At 42.6% G+C, this 24,208-nt stretch overlaps 1 protein-coding gene across 1 annotated transcript in view; it reads left to right on the top strand.

Moving 5' to 3' along the window:
• The window catches only part of SCUBE1 (signal peptide, CUB domain and EGF like domain containing 1), a 255,138-nt gene that overhangs the window by 55,523 nt on the left and 175,407 nt on the right, over positions 1–24,208 (top strand). Inside the window, exon 4 of the mRNA XM_054173884.1 lies at positions 15,847–15,981. Within this exon, the coding sequence (XP_054029859.1) occupies positions 15,847–15,981 (135 nt within the window). The remainder of the gene's footprint in view (positions 1–15,846; positions 15,982–24,208) is intronic.

Below are 24,208 nucleotides of genomic sequence, written 5' to 3'. Positions count from 1 at the left end.
TGTTCAGGCTGAAAAGAGCCTCAGGATCACCTAGGCCAACCCACAACCCTGCTCTAGAAGGCTCACCCCTAAACTATAGCCCCAAGCACCACATCCAAAACAACTTGAAGCACAGCCAAGCTAGGGGACTCCACCACTTCCCTGGGCAGCACATTCCAATGCCTGACCATTCTTGCCCTGAAAAAATGTTTCCTAATGTCCAGTCTAACCCTACCCAGTGGCAGCTTGAGGCCATTCCCTCTTGTTCTATCACTAATTACTTGTGAGAAGAGACCAGCACCAACCCCTCCACAATGTCCTTCCAGGCAGCTGTAGAGAGCTAAGAGTTCTCCCCTCAGCTTCCTCTTTCCAAACTAACCATTCCCAGCTCCTTCAGTTGCTCTTCATCAGGTTTATTCTCCAGGCCCTTCCCCAGCTTCCTTGCCCTCCTCTGCACTGGCTCCAGCACCTTGACATGTCACTGCACTTGAGAGATACTCATAGCAAACCAAGGCCAACCCTAGGCAGGGCCCCCACATGTAAAAGTGACACCACATGGGTCTTTGGTCCCTGCCAAGCTCGCTCCAGGTCAGGCGCACCACGCCGCTTCCCACCTCCACCTGCCACCCGCGACACCCGTCCGGCTGCACCACTCCCCTTGCTGTCCTCCCACTGCCATGACTTTGTGATCACTATAGCTGACATCTAAATAATAATAATTATTACTCACGAATTGAAGTATTAATCACTGGACATGCTTTACCAGAATGATTGCTTAGAGAATTAGCAAGCAAAATTCGTGGTTAAGAGGCCTTACGGGATCTTGAAGGAAATGTTTGGGAACAACTGAAATATATTGTGGTAAATAAGTAATGCTGGAGTGGACACACAGTATTGTGCTACAGGACAGGAGCAGAACTGAGAAGGTTTTTCATTGCATTTTAACAAAACAAAATTTTAACTGAAGAGAAAGTTGCCAGAGCAATGAGGCTATAGTACAGCCTCTTCAGCAGAGTGGTTATACTTTAGTTAACACAGAATGGAAGTAACATTGGAGAGCTTAAAAAAACAGGAAGGAATAGAATAGAATAGAATAGAATAGAATAGAATAGAATAGAATAGAATAGAATAGGATAGGATAGCATAGCATAGCATAGCATAGCATAGCATAGCATAGAATAGCATAGACTAGAATAGAATAGAATAGACCAGACCAGGTTGGAAGAGACCTTCAAGATCATCGTGTCCAACCCATCAACCAATCCAACACCACCTAAACAACTAACCCATGGCACCAAGCACCCCATTAAGTCTCCTCCTGAACACCTCCAATGATGGTGACTCCACCACCTCCCCAGGCAGCCCATTCCAACGGGCAATTTGTTTAGACAACAGGGTAACAGTTGCTCCTCAGCAAGATCTCAGCGTCCAGAGTTCTGGGAGCCTCCAGCTCTGTGTACTCAAGGTCATATGTTAGTGAGTGAACTTCTGTGTTTTGGTTTTGGTTTTTTCCCCATCATAAGAATATTTGTGCAGAGAGGAATATATTTTTATTGCAAGGTCTTAAAACCTGACTTTACTTTGAAAGCTGTGAACATAAAATTTTATATAAAGGGAAGAAAAGGTTTGGGGTTTTGTTAATTGTAAGGTACAGTGCATGTTTTTTCATGCTACTTTTATTTTCTTGCATCAGACAATCACAGAGTTTAGTATTTCGTAGGTGTGTTTTTTTTTTTACTAATTCTTTTCAACAAAATATGCATGCATGGGCAATAAGTCTATTGGTCTGTAAAGGATTTTTCTCTAGAAGAGTTGTTCTTGAAAGTGAAGTGATCTGTTTTGTCTCTATCTGAATCAACAAAAGTTCCCTGGAGTGATCTTTTGCAGACCTCGACAGGCTGGACAGATGGGCAGAGTCCAAGGGCAGGAGATTCAACACATCCAAGTGCCAGGTTCTGCACATTGGCCACAGCAACCCCAGGCAGTGCTACAGGCTGGGGTCAGAGTGGTTGGAGAGCGGCCAGGCAGAGAGGGACCTGGGGGTACTGGTTGATAGTAGGCTGAACATGAGCCTGCAGTGTGCCCAGGCATCCAAGAAGGCCAATGGCATCCTGGCCTGCATCAAGAACAGTGTGGCCAGCAGGAGCAGGGAGGCCATTCTGCCCCTGTACACTGCACTGAGTCCTTGAGTCCTGTGTCCAGTTCTGGGCCCCTCAGTTTAGGAAGGAGGTTGACCTGCTGGAATGAGTCCAGAGAAGGGCAACGAAGCTGAGGAGGGGTTTGGAACAGAAGCCCTATGAGGAGAGACTGAGGGAGCTGGGGTTGCTTAGCCTGGAGAAGAGGAGACTCAGGGGTGACCTTATTGCTGTCTACAACTACCTGAAGGGAGGTTGTAGCCAGGTGGAGGTTGGTCTCTTCTCCCAGGCGGCCAGTACCAGAACAAGAGGACACAGTCTCAGGCTGCGCCAGGGGAGGTTAAGGCTGGAGGTTAGGAGGAAGTTCTACACAGAGAGAGTGATTGCCCATTGGAATGGGCTACCTGGGGAGGTGGTGGAGTCACCATCATTGGAGGTGTTCAGGAGGAGCCTTGATGGGGTGCTTGGTGCCATGGTTTAGTTGTTTAGGTGGGTTGGATTGGTTGAGGGGTTGGATATGATGATCTTGAAGGTGTCTTCCAACCTGGTTGTTTATTGTTGTTGTTGTTGTTATTGTTGTTATTGTTAGTATTATTTCTGCTGTATTTTTATTGTGACCAAAAGGAGCTGATTAAAAAAAATACAACCAAGTTTGCTGCTACTGATAACTTTCATATTAAAGTAGCAGAGTAACATTTTTGAAATACATATCAGCAAATAAAGAGTACCTGTATTTCTGTATTAGCTCCTGAAAAACAGGGTTTGCAATTCAATACTGAATTGAGAGAAGTCTCATGATTGCTAGTACTTGTTCTCGTGGGGACTACTTACCAGATGTCTGCTGGAAATACAATACAGCTGACCATTGAGTCAGCTAGGGAAGGCTCCCTGCTAGACCTGTTTGTGAACAGACAAGGATTTGTGGGTGATGGGAAGATTGGAGGCTGTCCTGGCATGGCAATCCTGAAATGCTAGAGTTTTCAAGTCTAGAAGTAAGGAGGGAGTGACAACAGAACAGCCACCTTGGACTTCTGGAGGGTAGGATTTGGCCTGTTTAGGAGGCTAGCTAACAGTCTCCTGCAGGGCAGTCCTGAAGGGCAAAGAGTCCAGAAAGGCTGGACCTTCCTGGAAGGAAGGAACTCCTAAATACACAGCAGCTGACCATCCCTCTGTGCTGAAAGATGAGCTGGCAGGGAAGACCTGACTAAACAGAGAGCTTTGGCTGGAATTCAGGGGGAAAAAGGATAGCTGGAAGAAGGGCCAGGTAATTCAGGAGGATTGCAAGGATGTTGTGAGATTATGCAGGGAGAAAATTAGAAAGGCCAAAGCCCAACTTGAACTTTATCTGGCTACTGCTGTAGAAGATAATAAAAGTTGTTTCTACAATCACATTAGCAACAAAAAGAGAAGAAACTCCCCCATCCTTTATTGGATGTGGAAGGAAACAGTGACAAAGGCTGAGGAAAAGGCCAAGGTACTAAATGCCTTCTTTGCTTTAGTCTTTCATGGTAACACCAGTTGTTCTCCAAGTGCCCAGCCCCTTGAGCTGGAAGAAAAGGAATGGGAGCAGAATGAAGCCCCCACAATCCAAGAGTAGCGTCATGCTACATCACTTAGACATACACAAGTGTATGGTGGGATGGGATCCACCCAAGAATACGGAAGGAGCTGGTGCAAGTGCTCACAAGCCACTTTCCAGCATTTACCAGCAGTCTTGGCTTGCCAGGGAGATCCCATCTGACTGCAGATTATCAAATATGATGCCCATCTACAAGAAGGGCTGGAAGGAGGATCTGGGGAACTACAGGCCTGTCAGTCTGACCTCGTTGCCAGGGAAGGTTATGGAGAAGATCAACTTGGGTGCCATCACATGGCACATACTGGGCAACCAGATGATCGGTCCCAGTCAGCCTAAGTATATGAAAGACAGGTCCTGCTTGACTAACCTGATCTTCTACAACAAGGTGGCCTGCTTAGTGGATGAGGGAGAGGCTGTGGATGTTGTTTACCTGGACTTTAGTAAAGCTTTTGACACTGTTTCCCAAAGCATTTTCCTAGAGAAACTGGCTGCTCCTGGCTTGAAGAGGTGTACCTCTTACCTGGTGATCAGTCACAAGTGGTGTTCCCCAGGGCACCCACTGTAAGTCTGCAGATGATACCAAGCTGGGCAGGAATGCTGATCAGCCTGAGGATAGGAAGGCTCTACATAGTGACCCAGACAGTCTGGGTCATTGGACTGAGACCAATTGAGTGAGATTCAACAAGGCCAAGTGCTGGGTCCTGCATTTGGATCACAACCACTCCATGAAATGCTCCAGGCTTGGGGAAGAGTGGTTGGAAAGCTGTCCAGCAGAAAAGGACCTGAAGATGCTGGTTGACAGCCAACTGAATATGAGCCAATAGCATCATGGCCTGTGTGACCATCATGTCCAGGGAAGTGATCGTGCCCCTGTGCTTGCACTGATGAGGCCACACCTCGAATACTGTGTTCCATTTTTTGGGACTCTGACTGCAAAAAAGATATTGAGTAGCTGGAGCAGGTCCAGAGAAGGGCAACAGAGATGGTGAAGGGTCCTGGAGCACAAGTCCACTGAGGAAAATGAAGTTGTTTAGTCTGGAGAAAAGGAGGATGAAGGGAGACCTCACTTTCTACAGGAGGCTGTAGTGAGGTGGGGGTTGGTCTCTTCACCCAAACAAGAGGTGGTAGTGTAAGAAAAAATGGCCTCAAGTTGTTCCAAGTGAGGTTCAGGTTATATATTAGGAAAACAATTCTAATTTCTTCACAGAAAAGGTTATTATGCATGGCACCAGGCTGCCCAGGAAGGTGCTGGAGTCACCATCCCTGGAGATATTTGAAAGGCGTGTAGGTGCAGTGCTTAGGGACGTAGTTTATCGATGACTATGCTGGGTTAATGGCTGGACTTTATGATCTTAAAGGGCTTTTCCAGCATAAATGATTCTAGGATTCTATGTAATGGATACATACATTGGTATATGTAGACTGAACTGGGGAGCTTGAATTACTTCCTTTGAGAAAGTCGAGAAGCTTCATTCATTTAATTATTTCTGCTGTTTATTTTGAAGGCATAACTAAGAAATGCCTTCTAAAATTAGTAAGAGGCAGAATAAAAATTAATAATATGACACTGAAGAGTGTGTTCTGGATCTCACTACTGATTTATAGTGACAGGTGTGGAGCTGCACTTACAGGACAGTGAGCTAGTCTTTCATTGTGTGACTTAAATATCATTTAAACCTTGGTTACGTAGGATGCTAAGCACCCTGGTTCTAGTGCATCAGATCTTCTACACACACACAAGATATGAGTCATGATATCTGCCAGCTGAGCTACTGCAGCTCTTCCTTCAATAGGCCCAAAACTTAGGGAAACCTGTGAAACTCCCTGTGTGAACATCTTAGGGAAGTCTAAGAAGCTTCATTTTGCTCACTTTAAAAAATAACTGAAAGAACACCCTCTTTAGTATAAATTCAGCATCGATTAGGCTCTGCAGGGACCACAGGCAGCCTGTTAATGATGGCACGTTGAAAGAACGTGAAATGTGTTCTGCTCTGTACTGACATGAATATGCTGGGTGTGGACAAAGTTTTGCTCTGTTTGAATTTGAGATTGCAACTCAAAAGAACTAGGAAGCTGAGCTCCAAATAAAAAGCTTCCAACAAGCATCCGCTTTGTAATTTCACACAGGCTGGCTGTCTGAGCAGGACTTCAGAGACTTGGAGTTGTAAATTTTCAGTGGACCATCAGTTTGTTGTCCTCAGCATGTAAATAGTTTTCCCTCCTACATAGGTCCTTTACAACCAATGTCAACCATCTTAAAGTTAAAAGTAAGAAGGCTTTTAGTGGAGTAAGTTGCCTATAGAAAGCCCTGAATTGATTGATTCCTGTCATTTATAGATTAACTTGTACTTGAAACACAAGGTTTTCTGTCTCGTATAGGTATTCAACCTATCTAATGTAACTGCAAAGTGATTAGATATATTAACTTCATATAATGGACACTGGTAACAGAAGGTCATGACTCTTAATACTTTCTAAAACCCTTTACAACTTTACAGAAATCCATTCCTGTGTTCCCCCCGGGTGCTAGCGAGAGGAATACAGCTCTGGTGAATTTTACGGGGGAGGAGGAGATGAGGTAGTTGTTTTGATTTATTTGGGGTTCTTTCTTTGTTTTGGCTTTACATTACCATGGCAGCTCCACACTTCTGAAATTCATCCCTTCTTTTCATAATTATGAGTAAGTGAAGTCAGGTTTTTTTGGACTGTTGTTGCTTTTCATTGGTAATTCTGAGCATTCTGACTGATGAAGGCAACACTGATCTGTCTTTATAAGAGGTGCATGTAGCTGATGGCATTCATCTATTGATTTGCTTAGCACTGACATGACTTACTGCATCTTACATGTACTGATAGGTGGCTGCTGCTTAGCTAATGCACAGGAATCCAACTGCTTTCTAAGGCTGTTCTTCAAACCAGGTTGTCAAAAGCAAACCACCGCAGCAAACTGCATTGAGTGCTAAGCTCATTGCCGTTCCACACGAAAACATAGAAATAAATGCTTATAGTAAGACCTTGGGTATCTTTCAGAATACCTGTCAAGAGAAGCCAAAAATAATATTGGTTCTAAATAGTGAGTTTTGTGTTACTTACATTTAGATGAGTGGAAATGCTGAACTAGTTTCCCAAGTAGCATAAATGCCCATTTACCCAAACATTTTGTGCCAAATGAAGCAGTCATTCCCTGAAGATGTACCTACTGAAACTACTCAGAAACTGAGGTTACATTTATAAAACACTTTTCTTCAGTGGAGATACTTTCAGGAAAATTTAATTGATTTGTTATGACCTACAGGAGCAATTTCAGCACTTCCAAAACATAGCCAGCCTTTTCCTGTTCCCCAAAAGTGCCTAATTAGCGCAGTGGTTTTCAACTCATGGTATAGTTTTCTTTTACAAAGGGTTGAAGGTCGTGCTTCAAACTATTCCATTTCTTCCTCTTTTTGATAGACTTGAGATATTATCAATACAGAGAGTGAGAATTACTTCATAATCTACAGGATGTTTCAGTGATTAGCTTGTGTCATCTGAATCTAGAGAGTCCTCTAACTGTGTTACTGACAAATAATACAAAAGAATTGTCAATCTAGCAATTTCCTTGGCTTTTGTTGCCAGAGCTCAGGAACAAAATGCTTCATATTGTGTAGACCTGGGAAATACTGCTCACTTGTGATGAAAGTTATTGCCCCACAGCAGTGTCTTTTTCATTTTTTATGAGAAAACAAACAAACAAAACCAATCAAACAAAAAAAGCAGCTTTGTGTTAAACCAAACCAGATTTTTCTGATCCTAGCATGCTCTATAGGTAGATATAAAAGGAAGCAGGTATAGGCAGTAGTTATCCTGGAAGGATAGAGAATACTACCTCAGCTGATCCTGCAGCAGTTAATGATGCTACAGAGAAAGCCCAGAGCAAAACAAAACCAAGAGACATTATGGTAATAGACTGGATAATTTACTCAACTTGCCCCAGTTTTTTACTTCAGGTGTTCAGGAATGCTGGTTTGCTCCTGTCATTAACTCTCCTTCTAGTTTATGGAGAATTGTTAATCCAGCATTACAACTTGGAGTGCCCTACATGCGGCTAGAAGTCAGTGGGAACTGCAATCTTACTGCTAATGGGACTGTGGCTGTGCAAGCCTCACAGCAAGAGGCTCATATAAAGCTGGAGGCTATTGGCATTCTCTAGGCAGTGGCACTGTAGATGAAAATCAGGATCCAATTCATACAACATTGTTTTAAAGCCCAGTATCAGAATCAAACTAAAAACTAAATGATGGGGAACTCTGTTGCGTTTCTGTTGCTAGTGTCAGGAAGCCACGGTGTGTTTAGGTCTGTTTAAAAAGCAGCCATGATTACCAAGTGAGGGGATAGAAGCTACAACTAAGATGTCATATTAAGGGACTTGGATATTTGTTTTGGAAATGCTAAAAGCTGCAAAAAGGGTTTTGGTATCTTAAAAGGACAGAGAGTTGTGCCTAGTTGTTTAAGAAAGGAGTAAACATTTGACGTCAACAGACATGAACTCAACACCACATTGGCGCAGCATCCGTGGGGCTGTTTACTTCAGCTCAGCACATGGGCAGACATCACACGCAGCAGAGTTAAGCTCTTGTGTTAAGTGAATATTTCCGATGTTATACATAACAAAGAAGTCTGTTGGAGCTGTTTGTGTAGTGTGAAATTTAAGGAATTCCACTGGCTCACAAAATAGCCTCAGAAAAAAGAAAAAGATGCTAAGCATTCCTTTTCAGGTTGCACACATCTGTAAATAGAAGCATAGTCTGTGGGGTTTGAGGTTATGGGTGATTGTAGCCCAGCAGGAAACAAGAGTCTCTGGGACAGATCCTGGGCATCATTTTAGGTGTTGTATCCTTGTACATAAGAAAAGGGTGGCTCTAGGCAGGAATTGATAGTTTTAGCATTATCTTGGTATTCATAAAGTAAGAGCATCCTTGCTTCATCTTTCTCCTCTGTAAAATGTGCTGTATTTGCAGGGAAAGGTAATTTTTCCACACTTGGGTTTATTGTTTAATGTCCACTCCAGTAAACATTCACTGCTGTAAGACTGTAAGTTTTTTTCAAGTGGATCTTTTCACAGCAAGGGCTCTAGTGAAAATTTCTGCATCTGTGGCAGTGACTGACATACTGGATTCAAAGGTGTGGTGTTCTTTTCCCTTCTCTTCACCAGATTTTTCAGTTCCAGAAAGGAATGGAGAAAGGCAGAATTGTAGCCTCATATACAAACACAGAAAAATTGGGCTCTGCTTTTAAATTCTTCATGCAGTCTTATTTCATCTCACCTGGAGACATGAATGCTGTGTACTTAGGTAGCAGTGTTTCTTTCTTCTAATACTTCCCTTTGCATGCTCATAGAAAGTTGGTCTAAGAAAGATGATTAAGCAGTTATTTCAGTTAGAATCATAGAGTAGTTAATGTTAGAAAGGACCTTTAGAGATCATATAATCCAGCCTCCCCTGCAGTGAGGAGGGGCATCTTTAACTAGATCAGGTCACTTGGCGTCCCATCCAACCTGACCCTGAATGCTTCCAGGGATGGGGCTTCCATGACCTCTCTGGGCAACCTGGGTCAGTGATTTGCAATGATTCTTGTTCCCATGGCCCCCTCAGCTGAAGCAATGTATCACCCTCCCTATCTTTACAGCATGTCACTACTTGTATGACCATTCTAGCAGAAATGTCTGCCTGCAACCTCTAATCTGATACTACTTGCTTCACTCCTACATGCCAGATTTACTCTTTGGGCTTCCACAGCTATCTTGAAATCAGATCTTCCAAGACACCCACTACAGTAGAGCATCATGGTACTTGGAGGGAATGCAACAGAAAAGAAGAATTGTGCCAAATGTTGCTGTCATGAAGATTAACTTCTGGAAATGAGAGATTTTAAACACCATATACTGAAGTAATCTGAATTGTCTCTGTAGTTCTCATATTTATGAATTGCTGTACTTCAGAGCTCAAAATAATAAAGTAAACAGTAGAAGACTGAGTGGGGTCTGTAAGATCAAGAAAGAAACAGAAGAGGCAATAAATAGTTACTGTTTCTCACAATGATGGGATTAGGGAATATTCATGTAGATTATGAAGCAGCATGTTTGAAATAAAAGTATGTGGTTTTTATGTAACTCACAATTAAATTGAAGAAGGAATTGCTACATCATGTTAGGTACAGAAGAGATTAGAGACATTTGTTCAGGGAAGATCCAGTGGAACAATGGTCTAGCAAGTGATTTAGGAATCTATTTAGGTACGTGGCGGCCGAAAACTGAGAAAGCATGCCAGAAATGGATCCCTTCCATCTCTTGGTCTTCTCCTGAGTATGAGCTGTAGGGCAGTGTCAAAGAGAAGATGCTGAGCCACATGTTCTTTTGCTTTAAGAATAACTATGACTGGAACTATGACTCTAGTAAATCCAGGAATACAATTCCTTTGATGAGACTTTCAGCCAGCTTTCTGACTAGAAATATTCAGAATGTAAAGCTCAAAGAGTAGCTTAGAGAAAGACTGGAAGGATCAACTCCCTGATCACGAGTCAAAGTCCTGGTTTTAGACATCTCCTAAGACTCTTAATGTTATAGTACGTACATTGTACTGCAGTTCCCAAGTGCTTTGAGGACTTTGAAGATGAGACTCAGATTTCTAAGGGGCTTAAACATTTATGAAAGTGAAGGAAGAGAGGATCATGGAAGCAAGTGGACAGTGGACATAAAGTGACATTCACTCTGTGTAGAGTTTCCACATTTGTATCTTTCTGCTTGTGGTTTTGGTTTTGGATACCCATAGCAGACTTTTCTCCCTCAGTGGTATCCAAACAGGACACTCAATCAGAACAGTTTCTTTAAGTCTGATACTGTAGGAAGCTCTGAGCCAGATCAGGAAGAAATACCAGTGGAGCTAGTTTGAAAAGTTAGTTCATCAGATAAATTAAATGAGAAACCAAAAGCATTTGTTTATTTGATAATTAAAACATCCATCTTTATCCATCTTTATCAGCTATAATGCTTCCTCCCCTTTGATGCTGTTCCACACTACCGCTCTCTAGAGGATCTCGTCTTACCAAGATACAGAACACAAGTTTTATTATGTGAAGGCAGAGGGCCAAAAAGCTAGAGGTCTTATGCAAACTCAGATATGCATTAATTTACATAATCATTCTGATAGATACAGATGTATGTATATATGCATCCTTTATCTTTCCTTCTCTTTTGAAAGACACCTTCTTCTTTCCCAGCCTCTCCCTGATCTGGCTCTTCCCTTCTTTCTTGTCCTTGCTGATGACTGGCCAATTTGAAGTCCAGGCACTCATCTCTCTGGGAGCCTAGGTTTGTCACTCTGGTCTAAACTCTGTATAAGCAATTCTAACTCTTGTGCTGATTGTCATTTTAGCTGTTTATTTGTGCTGGTAAGGATGCTTCCATCAGGGATTGTCTTTGGTAGATGCAATCATGGGACAATTATTTGTGACAAGTATTACAGAGACAAGCTTAAGAACCTACATGCACTTTCTCCTGTGTTTAGATAGGCTTTATAGTAAGTGTTTGAGTGAAGGGATTATATGTCATGAGTTACTTTTTCCCTGTATCTAGAGTTAGGTACAGGTCTCCAGCAAGTGTAAACTGTCACACAGTGGCAGCACTTAAAGCCCCTGAGAATCCACCCTCAGTTTCTCAAACCAGTCAGCAGCCCAGTTTGACATGTAGTGCCTCCAAAACTGGAGCCAGACAGCTTGATTGAAAACTTGGCTACTTATTTTGGTGTTTATATGGAACTTCATCTCTAGAAAATTTGGCTGATTTAGCTGGCTAACTTGAGCTGCATTGAATGAGAATTGCACAAACAATGAAAGGAAGAAGCAGGTCCTTGGGCAGCTATTTTATTTGTGTACTTTGAAAAACTTCAGGTAAGTGAAGGAATTATTCTGCCAGATCTACCAAAGCTTGAGCTCATTGGAGTTGTTGGAGATCTCTGTCCTAACTTCAGGAAACTTTTTCACTCTGTTCTCTAAATTGGGTTAGTAATAGGCTGATTATAAAGTGAGTTTATTGGAAGGGAAGTTTACCAAGTAAAGAATTCAGTGAATATTTTCCAGGCAGCCATGCCCAATCAATTGCTTAGTATGGTAGACAACAAGCAATGCCACCTTTTAAGACCACAAAATGGTCCAAAAGACCTGACCCTAATGAAATTGAGGACTGAGAAAATGTTAATTCTACACTATACCAAGATTTACTGGAAGGCATGTAGTATGGAGACGGAGATAGAGTGGTCCTAGATCCCAGCTGCTCCCTTTCTTCAGCACTTCCTCTTCATAAATGAATATTAAAATAATTTTGATGCAAGTATTTGAAAACAATTGGAGAGATTTCTCATAGTAAAAGTTTTAAAAGAGTTTACATTCTAATAGCTTTTATTCCAGTATATGGATTTGGGGCTTGGTGGTAAATTGAGCTGTCTCTTTATGGAAGTGGTAAATTTGCTGTCAGAGCAGAAAATGCTCCAAGCAGAAAAGGAGCATTTGCTATCAAAAGCAGGAAAAAAAATGTTTCTCAATAATTCCGTTCGTTTCAAACTATTCAGCAAAGCTGGAAGGCAATTGTTCAAGTTGCTTTGTGATACTCTAAACAGAGTGCTGGAAAGTCCACATACTTTGTAGCAAAGTTTTGGGGTTTATGCTTTTACCAGTTGAGAATCTTTCCTTCAAGAAGTGTTCAACTACATCTTCCAGAAAGGAGGATCTAGATTCCAGTGTGTTACGAGTGGCCCCCTGAGCTGGGTGATGGGGTCAGGGAGCAGTGTAATGCCCCAGAAATCCATGAGGAATTAGTTTGGGACCTGCTGAGCCACTTGGACACTCATAAGTCCATGGGACCGGATGGGATCCATCCTAGGGTGCTGAGAGAGCTGGCAGATGAGCTGCCAAGCCTCTCTCCATCATTTTCCTCCAGTCCTGGCTCACTGGAGAGGTCCCAGATGACTGGAAACTGGCGAAGGTGGTCCCCATCCACAAGAAAGGTCAGATGGAGGAACCTGGAAACTCCAGGCCTGGCAGCCTGACCTCAGTGCCAGGGAAAGTGATGGAACAGATTATCCTGGAGGCAATCACTGTGCACCTGAAGGATGGCCAAGGGCTCAGGTCCAGCCAACATGGATTTAGGAAGGGCAGGTCCTGCCTCTCCAACCTGACCTCCTTCTATGATCAGGTGACTGCCTGGTGGATGTGGGGAGGCCTGGGGATGTGGTCTACCTGGACTTCAGCAAGGCCTTTGACACCATCCCCAACAGCAAACTGCTGGCTAAGCTGTCAGCCCATGGCTTGGACAGCAGCACTCTGTGCTGGGTTAGGAACTGGCTGGATGCTGAGCCGAGAGAGTGGTGGTGAATGGTGCCACAGCCAGCTGGCAGCCAGGCACCAGTGGTGTGCCCCAGGGATCAGTGCTGGGCCCCATCCTCTTTAACATCTTCATTGCAGATGACACCAAGTTGGGAGCAGATGTTGGTCAGTTAGAGGGCAGAAGGGCTCTACAGAGGGACCTCGACCAACTGGACAAATGGGCAGAGTCCAGTGGAACGGAATTCAACAAGTCCAAGTGCCAGGTGCTGCACTTTGGCCACAGCAACCCCATGCAGAGCTACAGGCTGGGGTCAGAGTGGCTGAGAGCTCCCAAACAGAGAGGGACCTAGGGGTGCTGTTTGACAGCTGCCTAAACATGAGCCAGCAGTGTGCCCAGGTGGCCAAGAAGGCCAATGGCATCCTGGCCTGCATTAGGAATAGTGTGGCCAGCAGGAGCAGGGAAGTCATTGTGCCCCTGGACTCTGCATTGGTTAGGCCACACCTTGAGTCCTGTGTCCAGTTCTGGGCCCCTCAGTTTAGGAAGGACATCGAGACACTTGAATGTGTCCAGAGAAGGGCAACAAGGCTGGGGAGAGGCCTTGAGCACAGCCCTGTGAGGAGAGGCTGAGGGAGCTGGGATTGTTTAGCCTGGAGAAGAGGAGGCTCAGGGGTGACCTCATTGCCCTCTGCAACTACCTGAAAGGTGGTTGTAGCCAGGAAGGGGTTGGTCTCTTCTCTCTAGCAACCAGCACCAGAACAAGAGGACACAGTCTCAAGCTGTGCCAGGGGAGGTTTAGGCTGGAGGTAAGGAGGAAGTTCTTCACTGAGAGAGTCATTTGTCATTGGAATGTGCTGCCCAGGGTTTTGGTGGAGTCACCGTCCCTGGAGGTGTTCAAGAGGGGATTGGACGTGGCAGTTGGTGCCATGGTCTAGTCATGAGGTCTGTGGTGACAGGTTGGACTCGATCTTTGAGGTCTCTTCCAACCTTGTTGATACTGTGGTACTGTGGTACTGTGTTATTTTGAAGGAACAAGTTTGAGTTGACACTGATAGGGCAGCAAGACCTGCTGACTCACGGAATAAGGGTCTCACAAAGCTGTTTTATTCTCTTTCCTTCTTACACTGCAGAAGGCAGGAAAAGCCTTCACTTTTTCTATACACTCTTAAATGTCTTTGTTGGGGTTATGAAAACGTTAAAATCTGGAAGAGAGTAAGAACAGGGGGGAATTGGGGGGTGGGATTTTGATACAGAAAATTTGGGGCAATAGTGCCTAACGTTTCCTGGGAAATGAAAAGAATGAGAGGGACTGTCTTGCATTGTAGTTCAAGACAGGAGGAGAGTGCCTGGTTTCTCCAAGTGCTGCTGTAATTACCCTAGAGCTTTTTCACTGTGTTAGAAAGAGCTACAATTTCTGCCACAAGAAGCACCGTCAGAACACCAACAAAGAGCAGTAGCAGGCTTAGTTGAGCTAGCTGCCAGAACTAGCCAGCATTCCTGCGTTTCTTACTGCCTGTGTTTCAGGGCTTTCTGGCCTTGCCTGCAAGAGCACTGGCAAAAGCAGCTTGGTAATACCTTCCTGTGTTGTGGCCAGTCCCATAGGAATAAATTTCTACAGGAGCTGTGACAGGTCTTCTGAGGTTTTCAGCACTGTGGATCATTTAGCTGTGTGGTGCTTTTCGCCTCCCTTCCAAAACTAAATGAAAGCAAAACACACACCAGCTCATTTGCTGACATGTTGGCACATACTGTGAAATAACTAACTGGGGGGCAGAGTCTCAATTAAAAAAAGGAAAACATGGATTTTTTCAGGAGACAAGTTGCTTTTATCCAAAGGGGGAGGGGGCAGAGAAAAAGAAGAAGAAGAGAGATATTATACACTTCTTATGAGCAAAACAGGAGACTTAAAAGGGTGAATGTGGGTCAAATACCTTTTAGTGGCAGCAGTTTTCCATTGAGGAAACATTTGTCCCTGTTAAGCACAACAGCATAAAAACTTTTATGCCAAAGAGAGTTGATGGGGGTAGGCAGGGACCCTCAAAACAGCCAGTAGCTAGTGCTGCTTTTGTGGGTTTCTGTATTTACCTATTAAAATGACAATACAACCGTGGGACATTTAGAGTTAAAAAACCCTTCTTTTTATTAAACAACATTAAACAAACTGACAAAGTAGGGGGTTATGACTCTGGTAATTGAAACATGCTGTTCTGTTCAGGACCACAAGTCTATAAAGACTCTTTTCACCCACTAATGCCTTTTGTGTTTTCCTGCTACCCCTGCTAGAAATTACTGTAGACTTGAAGTATGTCTTTCCAAGTAGAGTGGGAATGACAGAGTGCAACACCACACTTGGCAAATGGGGTCACAGCCCTTTGGGGATGGTAACATTCATTGTGCATTGGAAATCAATTTACAGCTCAGAATGTATGGAAACTTAGCTGGACTCCCCTACTCCCTAATGTTTGGGGGGCTGGATTTTTTTGGGGGGGTTGTTGGTTTTTGTTTGGGGTGTGTGTATATTTCTTGATTGTTTATTTTGTGGGTTTTGTTGTTGTTGTTGTGGGTTTTGGTGTGGGTTTTGGTGGGTGTTATTTGTTTATTTGTTTGTTGGTGGGGTGTTTTGTTAACTTCAAACCTGGGATGCAGGAAAAATAATTAGATGGATTAATATGAATGAACTCTGCTGTGGTTTGGGTAGTTTTCATCAATCTGTGATGCCTTTTCATGGATTCCTTGTTCTTCTAGGTATATATTCTGAATCTCTACATTGTCTTGCATTTCTTTTCCCTTCTCTCTTCTAGATGTTGATGAGTGTCAGGACAACAATGGAGGATGCCAGCAGATTTGTGTAAATACTATGGGCAGTTATGAATGTCAGTGCAAGGAGGGCTTTTTTCTGAGTGATAACCAACACACCTGCATCCATCGCTCCATTGGTAAGTTTTCGGTGTGTAAATTGTGCTCCTCAGAATAACTGTATTCATACCAATCAGAATTGCAGAAACTGTTGGTGAGGATTATTTTTTTTATATGCCCAGAGCTCCCAAAATGATTTCACTGGTTTGTTGGAATTGATTGGTTCCTCTGCTACCCAAACTTGTAGCAGAGCTGTAATTAAGACAGGATGAAAGGCTTTGGTTTGACATAGAAATGATACATGATTCAAAGAGCAGGGGCTTTGGGCAGGCAGAGGCAGATTTTCTAATGGCAACTTCATGCATTTCAGTTTCCAAGACTTACAAATTTCACATCTGTTTATCATAGAATAGTTCACCTGTCTTCCACCTTAAGAAGCATGGTATCTTAAGCCAAAATTAACAATTTGTTCCTTCTGGAAGTTACACAGAGCATGTTTTTTTTGGCCAGTCATGTAACTTATTGCTTCATTGCAGGCTGATAATGGCTGATATTATATTGACACAGCATTTTAGTTTGGTTCAGGACCCTGTGGAGGGTGGATTAGAAAATTTCTCTGCCTATGCACTAGCAGTAGAAATAAGGAATCCCTGCAAAACTGTGATCTTTGTCAGATGCTGACTTTGACTAGAATAAGCAGCTCTCACTTTTCTGTACGTGTTAGACATGGAAGACAAGTTTGAGTGGAAAGGGAAGAAAGAAAACAACATACCTATAAATCTTTGCAATTAAGTGGACTCTTTATGTGCTCATTCAGACTTCTGGTGACCCTGGCAGCAGTGGGAATATATGTGAGGAAACTCTTTTGCCAATAGGCAGTACAGAAAGACAAGGTAGCGACAGTCCAGTGATCAACAATGTGAGCGTGCTGTAAAATTTAACCAAGCCACACAAATGCTTCTGAACTATTTTAGGTCACAAAAATTCACCAGAAAATCCTACTTGACCATAGAGTTTTAACTCAGTCAGTCTGTTGACAAGCAAAAGGTGGTGTGGCATCTCAGAAATGCCAGTGTGTTTCTGCCACTGTGTGTCTGCTGACACAGAATTGTGAAGCCAGTTAGGGAGTTTGAGTTCCAGAAACGCGACTCTCCGCTTTTTGCGACTCTTTAGCATCATTTCGAAGTTTTAAGCAGTTGAGGTGTTTTGAGTATGACAAGAACACACAATTAATCTCCATCAACTTGTGTATTTTAGAGGTTGTTATCTGGCTGGGTTTTAGGCATTCTTTATGAGATAAATAGTTGAAATTTCTGTTCAGTGTAAAGTTTGTTCTATGTATGTATGTATGTAACCCTGACACAAAGATATCCCCAACAGAGCAGGGAATAGTAGCCAGCAGCTTAATGAAAAGCACTTGCAGGGTGGTGTGATGCACTCATTATTTCAGTTTGCACATTATAAAAGTTGCCAGCTGTAACAAAAGGTAATTTAGTTCTCTGGGATGCAAACCAAAAAAATAAATGAAATGTAAGATTCTAAAGGCAAAAACTTCTTCTAAGGAATAGATTTATTGATGAGAAGGGTAAGTTTTTATGTCAAAGAGGATTCCCAGTTTGCCAGCAGGAGTGGGGGAGTGAATTGGAAGGTTGGCTGCTGTATGCATGTAATAAATATGCACGGGATTAGTATTTTTGTTTTGACTTGTATAACAAAGAAAACTTCATATAGGACATGCAGATTTCATTAAAGCAGCATCTTTACATTATTTTAGATCTGAAAAAGTTGAGCAATCTATCAGATGGATTGAGTGTGACTGCAAAGCATTTGATGAACAAGTGGTTCATAGCTTTTCCAAAACAAAGTGCCAATTTACAATAAGAGCCACGATCCCTCACAGACACACATGGGGTGGGTATGCTGGAGGAAGGAAATGAGATTGAATTATCTTTTTCAGTTGTTAGATGTGACTGAACTGCAAATAATACATGCAAGGTGAGAGGGTAAATGACTTTTTTAATACCTGTGTTTACTCATTTTCATCTGCCTCACTTGGAAGCACTGGTACAGAAGGCAAAAAAATTGCTTCTATGTATTTATCCAGAATTGTGCTTAGAGTTAGCTTGTGTCTATGCCTCTGTTGGTAAACAAGGGTGAAGTGGACAAAGGCACACCACACAGCCAGCACTGCAATCCAAACACAAAGGCCAAACACTTGCCAAAGCCCTTTAGCAAGATTGTTGACTTTGAGCATAGTAAGATCCATTAATTGCAGTGGGATTGCTTTTCTGTCTCAGAAAAATGCGAGTGCAGTTCCAGAGTCTCAGTGTCCTTGACATTACCTAAAGTCTCTTCAAGGACTCAGCTAGTCTAAAGCAATCGATCACAAGGTTCTTCATGCATTTCTCTGCCGCCTTTTCCCTCCTGTTCGCAAATACTTTGGGAAAACGTGAGAAGCATCACAAGATGCTTAGGATGTTTTTGGAGCTGGGATGACTGTAGAATGGAGGGATCAGTACCTAGTCAAAGCAAAGCCTTGTCTGCATGGCCTGCATGCAGACACCTGCCATGGCCTGTTGTTGGTGCTGATCACGTGCTCTAAGTTCAGCAGCACGTTCAGGTGAGGTGGTAGTTTCAAAGTTGGATACTTTCTCAGAGGCTGTGCAAAGGAGGCAATGTGTCCCTTTCTGCACTTACCAGCCAAGTCTCCTTATATGAGGCACCCTTATTAAAATTGCTCTGTGAATTTTTTTCTCCTTCCAGAGATGAGCTGTGCCAGTCCTAGTATTTTGAGGGTGTATTGTCCCACTATGCTCCTACCCATAAGCTGTGGTCAAAAGCCACACCAGAGTTCATGGTATGAGCTTTTAATACCATCCTTGTGTCCCAAGTGACATTTGTTTGCCATCTAGAAGCATTCCTGTTATTTCATGTGGACAAAAAGTATTAGTGGTGATCCACAAGAAGCAGAAATTTTATGCTTCTGGGAAGCCAAGCTGATCAAGGCTATCCCTGGTTTCCTGAGATTTGCTCTGTTTCACTGTCTTCAATATAGGACAGTGTTTAGTCTCCATATCTTCTGAGAAGATACTATGCCCAGTACAACTTATCTCATTTATTGTCACTTAAAAATTGATTTCCCTTTGTTGAGTCAGATTCCAGGAGCAGTTTACTCACGATAATGATGACAACAATAGGGAGAGAGAATAGGAAGGATGGATTGTAAGATATGGAGAAATTAACAGTTATTTATCTGGGTACATCTTAATTATAATCATAGGTATGAACACTGTGAATTATAACAGAGGCACGTTCGTGTTTATTTCCTCATGACTTAAAAAGAAAGCAGAATGAAACAGCTGTTACTGCATCATCTCCAGATCCAGAGGGAGCATGTGTTATACAAATGTGGAGATTAGCATTTTCCACTACAGCTGTGACTGAGTCAGGTGAGTGGGTTACAGCATATTTTCCCTTAATTTGATGATAAGCCAAAAGCCCCCATTCAGCAAAGCCTCTGGACACATCCTTAAAGACCTAGTGGTAGCAAAAATGGTTAAAAATCTAAATTTAGCTTAAAAAGCATCAAAATAGACAGAGTTTAGCTATATGGCTGTATCTCCATTGAAATTCAGAGTAATCAAAAAGAAGGGTATGGTATATCCCATTTGCATTGCAACTATGAAAGGTATTGTGGTCAGGAGACCTGTCTACAAACTGCCTCACCAACCAAAACTCTCAGCTGAAGTGTTTAGAGTAAGCTATTGCTGTAACACCTCCACAGGGTAAAACTCTTAAAGCACAATGGTTGGTTGCTTACAAGCCAGATATTTCAGAGGTCTGTGGCTAGAAAGATTTCTGTCATTTCCAATTGATGCTCTGAATGTCTTCCTAAGGCAGTTATATTGATGTTCTTGTATCTGCTAATCTTTCAGTGCCAACGTTTTATATGGCTGGTCCCAAGTAAACTAAAAAACCAGACATAATTGCAGTAGTAATTACAAGCAGAAGCAAGAGGTGGAGAAGTATCAGGCTACGGAAGGTTGGAAATCATAATGGTCTGGTCAAACAGTGGAAAAGCTCTTTGCTTTACAAAGTTGTCACTATCATTTTCAAGCCTGTTAAAAAAATCATTTGGCAAGAAAATGCTTTTTCACTTCCCCTTATTGCTTTCGCCTTATGTTCTTAGAGAGAGAGGTTTTGATGAAAAGTCAAGCTACAACTTAGCAAATCACCGTGCTACAAAATGAGTCTCGAAACCAGATTGTCTTTCTGCACTAGAAGTGTAACTGTTCAGTCCCAGAGGAAAGGGAAGCATGCTCATCATCCTTCTCCTGCTTTGAGGACAGCCTTCCTATATATATTGACCACTGCACTTTCACTGGGTTTGGTATGTTTGTGTATCTTGTATTGACATTGGTACCAGTTTGGCTGTTTCATTAACTCTGGGTTTGTTTCATTGTAGACACCCACTCAATAATAAACTAAAACATGCAGACAATTTCTAAGTGAGCCAGAACCTGAAATAATTTAACAGTGTGGCAGTTGTATTTGCATGGCCCCATGGCCAGTGCCTTTTGTCATGGAAAGGAGGAAACCTAAGTGAGGGAAAGAATTAATGAATTTGGAGATGCAAAGAAGTGTCTCTTGGAAAGAGCAGCTGCTTGAAACATCCTGCAGCAGCATGACAGCCTGCTAGCTTGCCAGGAGGAGCAGAGAATTTGTAATTCAGATAAAAAATTTCTTCACACCTGTGTGACAGTGCAGTGAAGCCTGCAGCTCAGCGACTGGCTGACTCGTAGTGCTGACGAGAGGGGAGAAGCTATATGCACAAATGAGAAAACACACTGGAGAGTACTGCATTAAAAAAACAAATAAAGAGAGAAAATAGGCAAATTGTGATTTCAAACTCAATCATACAATAGCATTGGAATGAACCAATGTTCTGTTCATGTCTGCTCTCAATATAGCTGGATTATAGTACATGAAAGAACTGACAGGATTTTTAAAGCCTTCTAGCATCCAGTTGACTGAAACATCTGGTGATAAAGATCTGGGAAGGATATTAAGCCACAGTATGCTGGGAAAAAGATTGAATTTGCACATTCACACGACAAATGGACTCTGTTTCAAGTATATTATGCCTTGTATCTGACACAGTCTCAGGCTGTGCCAGGGGAGGTTTAGGCTGGAGGTTAGGAGGAGGTTTTACAGAGAGTGATTGCCCATTGGAATGGGCTGCCCAAAGAGGTGGTGGGGTCGCCATCGCTGGGGGTGTTCAGGGAGAGGCTTGACAGGATGCTTGGTTGCATGGTTTAGTTGATTAGGTGGTGTTGGATGATAGGTTGGACATGATGATCTTGGAGGTCTCTTCCAACCTGGTTTGGTCTATTCTATTCTATTCTATTCTATTCTATTCTATTCTATTCTATTCTATTCTATTCTATTCTATGTGTGTCTCATGCCATCAGGAAGACAATGAGGAATGCAGGGCCTACTCTGAATACTATGTCAAGATGTTCAATATCTCACATACCTACTGTAGTCACTATGAGTCTCTCCCTGTACGTCTTGTATTTTTCACTATGCAGAGAAATCAGCCCCAGACCATGTTGAGGCAGTGTTCCTACTGTTCCTTTTTTTCCCCTGCTATTCATACTCATTTTTAGGGCCCCCACTACAAGGACACTGAGGTCATGGACTGGGTCCAGAAAAGGGCAACAAAGCTGAGGAAGAGTCTGGAGAACAGGTCTTGTGAGGAGTGACTGAGGGAACTGGGATTGTTTATCCTGGAGAAAAGGAGGCTGAGGGAGTAAATACCTCATTGCTCTCTGCAGCTCCCTGAAAGGACATTGTAACAAGGTTGGTGTTGGTAACAAGTGATAGGATGAGAAGAAATGGCCTCAAACTGCACCAGGGGAGGTTTAGTTAGATGTTGGAAGGCACTAGACATTGGAAGAAACTTCTTGGCTGAAAGGGCTCTCAAAGACTGAAACAGGCTCCCCAGTGACATGGTCAAATCCCCATCCCTGGAGGTGTTTCAAAGATGAAGAGATGTGGTGCTGAGGGACATGGTTTTAGCACCAGACTCAGTAGAATTAGAGAATGTTTGTACTTGATGATCTTAGAGGCCTTTACCAAAGGAAATGATTCTATGACAAGTCTCAGAGATACGTTCCAGCAGGAATTCTCTATAAAGGCCAATAGTGCACCATGTGGTTTTGGCTATAAGCCAGTAGGAGTTCAAGATATGAATGCCAAATACCTGTTCATATATACTGTTACCTTCCTGTATATGGTATGCACACTATGCATTTAATGAATGCTATTCATTATCCAATTCCATGTAATTATGTATGAGGTTGCTCTGAGCTATTCTGAAAGAATTTCAAATTTAATGAAAGTAAAAAGGAAGATCCTTGTGTTTAAGAGCATCAGAATGCAGGCATGTTTTCTTAAGCTTTATACCTCAGAAGTATCTGGGACATAAAATTGTTGAGGTGCTTTTTTTAACCATTCTTGATGGTAGCTTGATTATTTTGTACCTGAGCACCAGTCAAGAATGGGGCCAGACTGAATGAGACCTTCTACAAACTGGGAAAATTTACAGCCTGAGTAAACATGGCAAACATAGGGCAGAGGACAGCACAAAACACATAGTGACTGAATGCTTTTATGGCAGAAACACTGTAGTAGCACCATGAGATATTTTTAGAGGGCACACAAAGGAAAAAGGGAGCGAGATAATAGTATGTCAGATAATCAGCAGGAAAGGAAAGGAGGGAGACAGCTAGCCAAGTAGGAATGAGGCAAGTGGAGAACAGATTGAAGAAGAAAGATGTGAAACAACACAAGGCAAAATCTGTACTTCTGTGTCTCCTTAATTCCCTTGCTCATTTCCTTACAGCATTCTGTCCTCCGTGTTTCTCTTTTGACGTAGTTAACTGCTCTCCTGTCACAGTAGAGTCCAACTGCTGCAATGTCTTTGGAAACAATGTTTTTTCTCAGTGGAATGGGTCATGTGCTGAGATTGCAAGGCCAAACTGCGATCATGCGGAAGTGATCAGGATGATACTCTCGTAAGGGTTCAACTCCTCTGCCTCTCAGGAGCTAGGAAATGCAGAAATAGAGGCATTAAGTATAACTGGAAGACAGGCATCAGGTGCTTTTGGAGGTACTCTCTGAACCATGCTCACTGTTGATAAGGGCATTGAACTAGTGCAGTGAATCAGTTTACCTGGTTTTTGTGCATGATTCATAGTATGATTGCTTTCAGAAGCTCTGCCTGCCTTACCAAAGGTGAGAAGCTGCAAATCTTTCTCCTCTTTGGAGTAAAAGCAACAATGCCTTTGTCCCTCTTTGATACAGATCACATCCTTTAGAAGTTCTTCTCCATGTTTATAGCTGACTAAATCACTGCGCATACAATGTGAACCAGTAGTATCTGGTATGGTGCGCTGCAAACATTGTCTAATAAGGGTGATTTACCAGAGCTGGCAGGTTTTCTCCCTACAGTTAGCTGACAATAATTTAATAGCTGCTAACTTCAATACAGATCAAACTGCAAAGTACTGTAAAGGCCAAAACTAAGAGCCTTCTTACTCAAACACTAATTCTTGACAGAAATTCACATGATCGGTGTTGGCATTTCAGTATTTAGTGTAATGAGAATTGGTTATTTAAACTGACATTTGTTTGGAATTTTGAATTGTTCTTATGCCAGGGGTTTCTCATTCTCCCAGCTTCAGAATTGAACTCCTAGTTATTTGCTTTTCTAATGACTAACTGGCTAGGGGATGTTGCAGGAATCTACAACTACCACCCCCGGAAGGTCTCTGAAATAGGAGCTGCTATGCCCTGGATGCTGTAAACTACAGATGCAAGAGACAGAAAAGTTAAATAATTTGCCTAGGGTTGTACAGGAAGGCTGCACAAATCCCAAGAGCTTTCCAGCAAAGCTGTGAAGGACTCGTTTGACAGAGCGTGCAGTTTAATTGATACTGTGATGATTTCACCAAATCTGTTTTGTCAACCCAAGTATCTGTTTTTATGTATGCTCCTACTAGGAACAGAATGCAGATACCCCGAGCCCCATTCTTTTATGCTGTAATTTAATTCCCTTCTTTCATCCCTGGTGCACTTTAACATCAGTGATTGATGAATTACATGTACATGTTTAGAGATCAAAGTGTAACAAGAGGAGCTGGGTGGATAACAGTGCATTTTGCAAATCCTGTCTTCTCTCACCTTTCCTCCCTACACTTTTTGCTCTGTTTGTTCTCTGCTGGCTCACTGTTGTAAATTAAT

The sequence above is a fragment of the Dryobates pubescens genome, chromosome 27 (assembly GCF_014839835.1).
Source record: "Dryobates pubescens isolate bDryPub1 chromosome 27, bDryPub1.pri, whole genome shotgun sequence".
NCBI lineage: Eukaryota > Metazoa > Chordata > Aves > Piciformes > Picidae > Dryobates > Dryobates pubescens.
The sequence above is the reverse complement of the archived record's forward strand: the minus strand, read 5'-3'. Positions and strand labels throughout refer to the sequence as shown.